Source organism: Ursus maritimus, unplaced genomic scaffold (genome assembly GCF_017311325.1).
Source record: "Ursus maritimus isolate PB19 unplaced genomic scaffold, ASM1731132v1 scaffold_4, whole genome shotgun sequence".
Taxonomy (NCBI): Eukaryota; Metazoa; Chordata; class Mammalia; order Carnivora; family Ursidae; genus Ursus; species Ursus maritimus.
Window position 1 is genome coordinate 56,054,717 of NW_024426552.1, and position 11,871 is coordinate 56,066,587.

An 11,871-nucleotide genomic window follows, 5' to 3' on the forward strand; every position below is an offset into this window, starting at 1 on the left:
AATAAATAAATAAATAAATAAATAAATAAATAAATAACTCTTAATATTACTTTGAAAATATCTGACTTCATGGACATCCTTAAAGGGTCCTATGGACACCCTCTCCCACCACCCCGCCCACTGCAGTGACTGTACTCTGAGAACCAAAGTTACAGGAGGAGGTTATGGGGTTTTGATCAGAAAGGGGGGCATAAGATGTTTCTGGGACTGCTGGTGACATTATATTTCTTGTCTTGAGTGCTAATTACACATCTGTGTATTTTATAATCATTCACCATAGTGTGCAGATATCATTTATTTTATATATATACAGACATATGATAAAGTAACAAAAGATACTTATGATCAGGGCTATCTGAACGGGTAAACGAACTCATGAATACGTTGTAATCTCTCTGTTTACAAGTGCTGCTCTCAGGCCCTGAAGATGGCCATATAACTCCACTTGGTCCCTGAGCTGACAACTTTTGATGTTGCCTGTGGGGAGATAGCTCCAGTGAAGGGAAGGGCAAGCCCTGCATCCTCTCACCACTGGCAGGTGCATTGTCTGGCTTATCTTCTGAGTTCCTCTTCAACACTAACAAAACAACATTTCCCATTCTTGTCAAGCATTCTGACTCAGCCTGGGTCTGTGGAATGTTGCCCCTATAAGCATCCTCATGAAAGTCCCAACCCAGCCTCAAATAAAACCACAATGAATATTAAATAAGGGATGTGTGGTAGTGCTTTGTAAAGGGTAGATCACTATACTAATACAATTATATTCCTACAAGCATAACTTATGATAAAATACTATAAAATCCATATCAGCTTTTAGAAAATATAGGATTTTGATTTTAAGAAATTTAGAAAAAGAATTTCTAAGTCCTTACCTAAAGAATGGTTCACCTTCTTTTGCAGGCTGAGATTAATATCTTCAATACCATTGAATACAATCAAAGACATTATAGAGGTCATCAGACTTTCTCCATTAATTAAATTGACGAGGCTTCTAGAAAGACCTATGGAAGAGAAAATATTTTGTTTAAGGTGGGAAAATTATCAATATTAAAGAATAAAATTTTATTATTAAGTAGGAATATATTCTTAGCTACAGATTTATATCACATACTTTGCCTATGTACTTAAATAAACCCTAGTCATGTTTGAAAACTCCCTTCAAGGAAATTTAATTATGTATCAACAGTAAGTTAAGTCTAGACTTCCATAATTAGGAACCAAATTAATTGTGATTGACCATGGTTTATGTAGGAAAGATGATCAGCTAGATCTGTCATTCCTTGTTTTAAAGCCCAGATGAAAACATGAAATTCACTATTTTCTAAAATTTGGTGATTTAGCCAATATCATGTATTTAAGGCAAGGCAAAAAACAGTGATGGAGGATAAAGGAAATTCATAAGTCAAGATTTATAACATGGTACCTAAGCAAATTATTAGGGCAATTGTCAAGATAATCTATGATTAGAAATTGTCCGACTTTCCTATACATTCCTTTCAAGGATTTTAGAAATCAAGCTCCATGAAATGGAGAGCACCTGGATATTATGTATTCCCATCCTAATTTCCCTCTATTTATGATGATAGTTTAGTTATCTATCAATTATCATTTTTTTCATTAAATATGCTTACAGTGGCAAAAGTATAACTTTGAGCATCTTAATGATTTTCTAGATGTCCGTAGGAGTGAAATATTATTACATCACCCAACCACTTTATGATCACAACCTCACATGGTAAGTATGCTGTTGTAGGAGAAGAGAAGTCAAGGCATCTGTTCCTGTGGAAGCTCAAGTGCCTTGATGGTCCAATTCTTCACCTCTTTATGTATCCATGCCTTTTGCTGTAAAACTGCAATTTCTCTCACCCAAGAGATCCAGTCTGTTTTGTTATGAGACATGATGCAGGCAGAGGCTTAAGACAGATTTTTGCTTCCTATCACTTGTATCTCTGCCACCATCATGGTAGTGTTCCCTGGTTGCACTACTGGAAGATTGTGAGAAATACATGGAAGAAAGGTGGCTCTTCCCAGTTGAGGCCATCCTAGATCACTTAGCCCCCAGATGACCCTCTCACTGACTATAGATTCGTTAGCCATGTGAGACTCACGAGAAATAATAACTGTTGTTTTTAAGCCACTGTGTTTTTTCTTACTCAGTTGTTGAAACTCAGAGCTGTTCCTTACTGAGAAAAATCTAACTGGTACTATTGTATAGCTAATTCCAATAGCTATAACAAAACGTAAATGTTTGAAAATAAACAACTGACATGGGGGCATTTGATGAGTCAACAGACCATCAAAAGCTCAAGACAATGTGAATAAACTCATGTACACATAAGCCTGGGCAGACTTTGTGTGTGTGTGAAAGTAAAACAAAGCAAATATAAAAATCTTGCTTTGAAAATTCAAGCAAAAATGTTACCAAGAGAAAAATACTTTATTTTTCATTTTTATGTTTTTAAGTATGCAAAATGAGGAGAAAAACAAAATTCCAGAAGTCATGGCAAGATGACTAAAATGTATGAACATAACTTTGCAAGTTAACTCAAAGAAATTAGTTATCTTTTTTAAAAAAGATTTATTTATTTGAGAGAGAGAGAGAGTGGGAGAGCACATGAGTGTGGAGGCAGGGGAGGGGCAGAGGAAGAGAGAGAGAGAGAGAAACTCAAGCTGACTCCATGCTGAGTGTGGAGCCAGACGCGGGGCTCAATCTCATAACCGCTGAGACAAGCACCGGAGTGAAAACCAAGAGTTGAGTGCTTAACCGACTGTGCCACCCAGGCACCCCCACAAAGAAATTATTTAAATTCAACAATGGCAGTCCAGGAAATCAGTGGAATACTAACTAGATTACAAGATTATAACGTTAAGAATGCAATGCTCTCAGGTAGCATAGAACTTTGCCAAATCTTTTGAGTAGAAAAGGGACTGGCACTGACGAAGTCCCCATAGAGGCAGGGTTGGGTGACAGATCCTGGTACTTCCTTCTTCTAAAGTCTTACCTCACAATCTTAATCTCTCTGTTTTGAAGAGTTTGCTCTCCTTTATTCAGAGAGGTACATCGATGTGTCTCCTCTATTCTATTTCTACTTGCCTCAAGTAGCTTTTTCCTTTAGCTGGCCATAAAATGAAAAGTGTGTGTGTATGCACATGCACACATGCCATATTAAAATTCTATTGCAAAACAAATGTTGTAATTCTTGTCACTAAAAAGTGATTGGAGGACAACAAATTAGGTTATCATTTTTCTTGAATGAGGCTTTTAGATTTGGGCATGTTTGTGTGTGGGGGGGTTATGTTGACTTGGTATTTTGTTTTTAAATATAGATTTATTTCTCCTAAAATAGTACACACTGAAAACACTGTATGATTAGCGATTTTATCGTTTTTGACTTTTCAAGTTTTTTGGTCCTAATGGTGACAAGGACTCCAAAGTCACTTTTTTTTTTTTCGCAAATGACATTATCCTAATGACAGTACTGTCAAAGGAAAAGAGGTATTGGGCAATAGAAATGTCACCACAATGTATTTGCAAATTGTTCGCTCCTGAATCTGTTGGCTCAAAGTAGAAGCATGTATAAAGTCAAGGATTACACATAACCCTGTTTATTCCACAACTGGATGAAATATATATATATATATTTTTGAATATATGAATATATATTCATATGAATATATACATATTCATATATATATACACACACATATATATACATATGGGCATATATGTGTATATATACATATATATATACACATATATGTATATATATATATGTATATATACATATATATGTATATACGTATATATACATATATATATATACACACACATATATACATATGGGCATATATGTATATACACACACACACACACACACACGCATATATATATATATATATACGTATGGGCTTACTTAGCGCATATATATATACTAAGTAAGCCCATTACTGGCATTTCATTTTGTTCTAAGCATCACTAACCCGAATCTCCATGCTCAACCCCCAATGTCCCCGAACCCTATTTCATATATTGAAAAGCTACAGTGAACAAAAGATTTTAAAACTAGATACATTAAGTACAGAACATGATATTTTAAATATAGAAAAAGAGGAAAAATATACCTACCAAGGTCTCTTATAGCAGCCGCCGTCAGCATGGGATCTGAACTCACAAGGATAGTTGAAAATAATAACCATGGAGTAGTTTCCAAAAGTAATTTATTCACAGATACCAAATACCAAAGAATTAATATATAATTCATCAAAAAGCCAGGAACTGTAATTAAAAGTACCTGCAAAGAAATTTTACAGATAGAAAAATCAGATTGGCTTTGTATACTGTTTTAAAAAGCAGATTATCAGGATTATTGGAGATACAGAATCACATTGATTCCACTGAAGGGAAATTTTAAGTTATCTTATTTAACAAATATGTACCTGCAACTCTGGAAATAAGAGGCAAATATTACAATGAGATTCTTAGGACTTATGACAGACCAGTTGTAGGAAATACCATATTGTAATTAAAAGGGCACATTTAATTTTCTTGATAAGGCCGTTGCATATAGAAATGAATGTGTAAAGTTGTATGCACACACACCGTATATACAGACGTGTATATATACACATTTAACTATGCATAGAACTGAATCATAGGCTGTTAACATAGAAAGAAAGAACACAAGTTTGAAAGAAGTCACAAAAGAGGAAAAGAAGGAGAAAATAAGATAACAGAAAGAATGTAGAGAAATGGCAGAGGACTCCAGAAAACATAGGAAAAAATTTCTGTTATTCTAGAACTGGAACCTGGCCTTCTGCCTTTCCACCAGTGCCTTCTGCTTCCTCTTATTATACCAGGGGCGGCTATGTAGCAAGATTTCATTCCCAAATGGACTTAGAAAATGTGACGTGCCTGAAGCTACCTATAAGAATTCAGAAATGCATCCCCATGTTCATTGCAGCATTATTTACGATACAATAATATAAATTTACACTACATTATTTATAATAACTATACACAATAGTTATACACAATAAGACATGGAAGCAACCTAAGTGTCCATCGATAGATGGAGTTGATAAAGATATGTATTATATGTCTAATAGAATCTTACTCAACTGTAAAAGAGAAGGAAATCTTGCCATTTGCGACAACATGGATGAAACTTGAAGGTATTATGCTACTTGAAATAAGTCAGATAGAAAAAGAGAAATACGGTATGATCTCACTTATATGTGGCATCTTAAAAAAAAAAAAAAGCTGAGCTCCTAGACACAGAGACTAAATTGGCTATTGCCAGAGGTGGGGGTGGAGGCAGGAGGTTGGTGAAAAGGGTGAAACATTATTACATGTCTATTCACCATCTGCTAGGCAACAAGGCATTGCGGTAGGGCCTAGAGAGGTGAAAGGGGTCAAAAGTTACAAACTTCCAGTTCTAAATAAATCATGGGGACGCAATGAACAGCATGGTGACTATAGTTAATAATACTGTACTGTATATTTAAAAGTTGCTAAGAGAGTAGGTATTAAAAGTTAAAAGAAAAAATTTGTAACTATGTGGTGATGGATGTTAACTAGACTTGTTTTGGTGGTCGTTTCAAAATATATACAACTACCGAATCATTATGTTGTATACCTGAAACTAATATAATGTATGTCAATTATATCTCAATTTAAAAATAAAAATGAAAAATTATAAAAATTTCATAATGATGTTGACAAATGCTTTTACTACCAATATTGAATAAAAACAGCAACATATATCTATATGTACATATAGGAGTCCTGTGACTAAACCTTATCATACATCCTTAATTATTTCTTTAGAATTTCAATAATATTAAAGACATGCATCATTTTAGGGTTTTCCACAGAGATTGCCAAACTGCCCTCCAGAAAGGTTTACCAACAAACACAGCCACTAACAGTGTACCAATCAATCCCATTTAAGACAATTCTCCAGAGAAGTAAAATCAGATGACACCCCCAGGTTCCTGTCTCAGGTTTTGCTACATCAGGAAAGTCATGCCTTTTTCTAATGAAAAAGCACAGGCTCTTACTCCTTTGTTTATTACATGTTTATTCACCATCTGCTAGGAAATGAGGCATTGTGATAGGACCTAGAAAGGCAAAACCAAAGACAGTTAAGAAAAAAAAGAAGAACTAAAATATTAAAACTCCTTCTGATTACTTTGCTCTTCATTTGTAGAGGGACAGTCATGCATGATGAATTGGGGACTAAGACTCTATCTAATTCAGGAGGCTGGGTGCTAGTGCTAAGCGATCTGGTTAAGTCACTTAATCATACATCTCTTACTGAATCTGAGAAGTGGCAGAATAATGATGGAGTGTTTATATGGCCCTGTTGAGCCCTGGATCTCCTGAGAGGGAGTCTTTGGTGAATGAATCTTGATGACAGCATTAGGGTGGTGGGAGAAAATCAACACCTCCTACATAATTTACCTCTAGGGTGGCTGGGTTCTCATGGTAAGGTTTTGATGGTCTGAAGAGTTGTATTACTAACTCTTGTTCAAAGGAGAAATTAAAATGAGGCTCTGAGATAAGAAGACTGAGGGTCAGGAGACCCAAATCCTTATACTCTCACCCTGATAAGTCACAAAGCATATTGTTTGTAAAAGTGGCTGCAGTAATTCTGCTCCCTGAATTCACACCACTGGGAAGTTATCTCCAGCACTGACTTGGTTAGTCATGTCATTCTTTGCTTTGGCTAGAAGGGACAAGAGCAAACACAATGGAAGAAGGGGCCTAAAAAGCACTGGCAAATTGGAGTTTGCCCTCTTCTGCCCATGTCTGAGACTCTGCAACCATCACAGGAAGAAGTCTGGAATAACCTTCTAGATCATGGTAGTGACACCCATTGCCTACAGATAACACTCACAGTAAGAACCAACAGACACATGCGTGGGGCCACCCAGCTCATCCCAACTTGTCTGACCCCACAGTTGTACAGAGATGCAGGAGACGGCTCAGCAGAGATCACCCAAACCAGCCCAAAGTACTTTTATATATCTATTCTGTTTGATGTCTGTCTGCCTGCTTGCTTGCCTTCCTTCCTTCCTTCCTTCTTTCCTTCCTTCCTTCCTCCCTCCCTCCCTCTTCCTTTCTTCCTTCCTTCCTTCCTTCCTTCCTTCCTTCCTTCCTTCCTTCCATCCATCTTTCCCTTCCCTCTTCTCTTCTCTTCTCTTCTCTTCTCTTCTCTTCTCTTCTCTTCTCCTCTCTTCTCTTTTCTTTCATGTCATTTGTCTGAACTCCCATTTGCCTGGACTCAAAATGAAGTAAGTTATTTTAATAGTTTTGTTTCTAGTGTAGTTTAGGTAATGGCCTTATATTTACAAAGCTGTTTTAATTACTTTGAAAGAAGTACCCTGCTTAAGATTTGGAGTATTTTTCCCTCGAGGTCTTTCCTTGATGGGGATCAAATATCACATGATGAGAAAAAAAAATCACAAGAGTTGGTGAATTAGAGTTATAGAAGCTTCTGTGAGTATTTTCCATTTTTGTTCATGTGAGTAGGGAAGTTTTAGAAGGTGGGTATTTAAAACATGGAAACATGGTTTTCATGAAAATAATTTAAAAAACTGGGCCAAATATATTTCATAATAGCCCTCTAATGGCATCTCAGAGTTAAAATTATAACTGGCATTAAACTCTGCCAGTCAGATTTTCAGAATTACTTTCTTCTCCATAAGCTTTTTTCCTGAGGCTTCAATACGTTGGACAATTGCTAAGATATGGTTTATTCACTAAAATATAAAGCTGAATTTACTTCTCCCACACCTTATACTTTTTCCTTGTCTTCTTTGTTTTCTAATTTAGAGCAAAATTTTAAAAAAATCTGAATATAGATAACATACAGTAGTTCATGAGTGAATGATGTTATAGCAAAAGAGAATTTCTTACCTGCCAAAATAACTTCTGCAGCATGTAAACATCCATGTCAAATGCAACATTAAAGATAATTATTGGTGTAAATAGATAAAAAAATACTTTTGGACTCATCCATTGTATGGCATCTGCATATATTTGGACCTAATAATATAAAAATACATCAGTTTCTCATTTATCCATCCTTCTATTAGCATAGATTACACGCCAGGCACTCCTATCTCTAGCAAAAGAGAAAAAGATATATCACAATGTAATAGGTGCTCAAATCTTAACTCTCTTGATTCTCATCATTTTCTTTCCTTTTTAAAAAAGATTTACTTACTTATTTTAGAGAGAGAGGTAGGGGAGAGGGAGAAGGGGAGAGAGTTTTAAGCAGACTCCCCGCTGAGCACAGACCCCATGGGGGGCTCAATCTAACCATCCTGAGATCATGACCTGAGTCAAAACCAAGAGTTGGACGTTTGACTGCGCCACCCAGGTGCCCCAGATTTTCATAATTTTCCATCAGATTGTTACCAGTTACAGCGGAAGTTAACACATATCTCCATGCCCATTTTATTTTTTAAACAACAGGTATAGAAAGTACATTGATATGGGTACAAGAGAATATGGAGGAGATTTTCAGGCCTACAAGAGGAAGACAGGTTTCAGGTAGACGGATTATCATGCGCAACATGTACAAAGGAGCAAACAGTCATATCAAATTTCAGAAACTATAAGTAATTAACCATGGATTACACAGAAGATGTGTGTGGAAGAATAGCAGGAATAAAAACTGGAAGTTAATGCTGTTAATGAAATAACTAATTAATGTTGTTTATTACAAAATATTTAGTTGAGGGATGCCTGGGTGGCTCAGTCAGGTTAAATATCTGCCTTTGGCTTAGGTCATGATCCCAGGGTTCTGGGATTGAGCCCGACATGGGACTCCCTGAGAAGTCTGCTTCTCCCTTTACCCTTCGCATTTGCTTGTGATCTCTCTCTCAAATAAATAAATAAATAAATAAATAAAATCTGTAAAAAAATTATTTAGTTTGTATTCGTAAATCCTGCTATGGGCATCCACTCAACATTCTGTTTGTTAAGGAAACACAGAATGCCTGCTGTGTTAGGTGGTATCTTTGCTTTGGGGGGATGATTCTCCATGAGTCTCTCGTGTTTCTCCATATCTTATGAGTGGAGGCATTAATTGCTTTTCTTCCAGACTATCTTTCAAAAATATTTGTATGGCTAACAGCTTTGGAAGACAGAGCTAAGTGCCTCCCTTCAGAGCAAAGAGTTGGTGTACTATACTGTACAGTGTAATAAGGATAGTGTCTCCCTCTAGGGCAAGAGGTCAGGTGAGTTTACTGCCCAACACAAAATATTCAAGTTCTCTAAACTCAGGTTTCTTCTCCTGTAATGCAATCCATTGTGTATGTGGGTTTCACCGGGCCCTCTTTGCTTCTCCCTGTGGGTACTGGGGCTTACGGAACAGGCACAAGAAGATGCTGATTTTCTGGCTGCTGCTATGGCTGTGAGCACTAAAATCCTTTTCTTGGGCACAGGAATCCCATGTCTTTTGCCAGGACCATGAAACTGTGGCAGACTAACTTATTACTTGCAAACAGAGTAAAATCTTAGACCCTTCACAGTTCTTGACCTCCGTTCTCTTCTTTTAAAAGGAAATTGACAAATAGAAAAGTTTATAGAAGTACTTAAAATTTCATAGAAGTCAAAATTGTACAGTTACAAAACCTATTGATGACAAATGAAGTAATAATCTGGTAATCTCATAATGTTCGTTAATATCACTGGTTACATTTGTTTGGGAAAGCAATCGTTTTCATACATGTTCTCATTTACACTCTGATTGACTAGAGCCGGTGTTGGCGAACTATGACCCGGGGCTACATCTGACTCAATACCTGTTTTTGTAAATAAAGTCTTATTAGAACACAGCCATGCCAGCTCACTTACATATTGTCTATGGTGGCTTTTGAACGATAGTGGCAGAGCTGAGTAATTGTGACAGAGCTCACGTGGCCTATATTACCTAAAATATTTACGATATGGACTTTTATAGAAAAAAATTGCTGCCAACCCCGGGGCTAGAGAACTATTTCATGTGTCAATGATGCATTCTATATCCGTTATAGTAAAGATAATCGCTCTCCTCTACCTGATTCCAGCTATTCTCAACTATTTATAAACTGTAGCTGCCTTGACTACATCTGTATTTGCTTTCCTCCTCACTTCCAACTCCAGGTAAGAGGTTCAACTTCTGTTTCTTGAGATCTTATAAGCCACACACACTTAAAGACTAGCCTCTATTCTAATGGGAACCCTGTAAAACATTCCTAACTGAGGCCATAGATTGGGCCCACGTCAGAATTCTCTTGCTACTAGAGTCCTGTACCAGCAGCTCAAGGTCTCTGGGCTTCTATCTTATTAACCAATTTTTGGGATGCTGTGGTAGCTCAGTCAGTTAAGCGTCTGCCTTCGGCTCAGATCATGATCCCAGGGTCCTGGGATCAAGTCCTGCGTTCGGCTCCTTCCTCAGTGGGGAGCCTGCTTCTCCCTCTGCCTGCGGCTTCCCCTGCTTGGGCTTGCTCTTTCTCTCTCTCTGACAAATGAATAAATAAAATCTTTAAAGAAAAAAACCAATTCTTGTCTAAGCTTTTGAATTCTGCTTAAACTCTCATTAGCTGCTCATACTCTCAGTAGGTGTACATGAACTCATTCTCTGAGTTGCCCACCTCCTTTCAGACAGAGGCTCTGTTTTGACTACATTTAGCTGGATCTCAGCTCTGTCACCCCTGGGTCCTTTTTTCACACATCTGATCTGATGTCATCCATATCACAAGCATCCATCGACTGGCAGAGCAGTGAACTGGCAAGTATTTTTACAGATTTCCTTAAGCTATCTTTGTATTTGTATGAATTTGAGATATAGCACAAAATACTCATATTTACTATACACACCTGCTCAGATGTAAAACTTAATATTTCAAAACTGCATCCAATTAAAAATAATATCACAGGGAGAGGAATTGGAAAGTCTTTTAAGTGTAGATTCAAGAATGCTGCAAAAAAAATACATCTTTACTGAAAGGCAATGAAATATCACAGTTATGGAACCTTAATTTGATATGCTTTCTTAATACTGAGGACAATGAAATTCTGTTCCAACTTTTCACTTACTTAATTCCTGTAATTGAAACTTTCTCTCATCCTTAAGCACACTGAATCAGTGTAATTCTTAATCTACTAGATTCTATATTTACCTCTTCTATGAAGTATCTCATTTCCTTAGAATCTTTAGTAAATATTGCTAGAAGTCATTGGCTCTTGGGTTATTACTAAAATATTGACAGCAATTTTTTGTATACGCTATAAATCAGATACTACTTTCTTTAGCAATCTTGCAATAAGAGGTTAATAAATAACTAAACTTTAATGAAATCTCCTGGCTGATTCCCAAAATAACAATGAGGAACTAGGTATAAGAATTTGCCCAATGAGGGGGGAGGAGTTAAGATGGCGGAGGAGTAGGGGACCCCTTTTTCAGCCGGTCCCCTGAGTCGAGCTGGATAGGTACCAGACCAGCCTAAATAACCACGGAATCAGCCTGAGACGCAGGATGATGCATCTGGATCTCTACAAATGAACATCTCCAGCGCTGAGTATTGAGGTACGAAGAGGGAAGCTGTAAACCGTGCATGGATATCGGAAGATAAACGGAAGGGGGAGGGAGCCGCCGCGTTTGGGCGCCGGGAAGCGGCAGCCACCTGCACGGGGGAGCGGGCGGACTCACAGAGGGCACCCGCGAGAGAGCGGACTGAGACCGGTGAGCCGTGAACGCGCGCGCGCGCGCCACCAGGCATCTCCCGGAACACCGGAATCCGGGTGTGCTCAGGGGATCCAGACTGAGACCGGGAACTCCCGGAGCGCGCGCGGGGCGGCTGGCGGCTGGAGAGCCA

At 37.6% G+C, this 11,871-nt stretch overlaps 1 protein-coding gene across 1 annotated transcript in view; it reads right to left on the bottom strand.

Annotated features, from left to right (window-relative positions):
- SLC9C1 (solute carrier family 9 member C1) overlaps positions 1-11,871 on the bottom strand; it is an 88,966-nt gene that overhangs the window by 69,861 nt on the left and 7,234 nt on the right. The window contains 4 exon segments of the mRNA XM_040621720.1: positions 873-1,001; positions 4,127-4,292; positions 7,922-8,050; positions 10,874-10,974. Coding sequence (XP_040477654.1) covers positions 873-1,001; positions 4,127-4,292; positions 7,922-8,050; positions 10,874-10,974 — 525 coding nt within the window.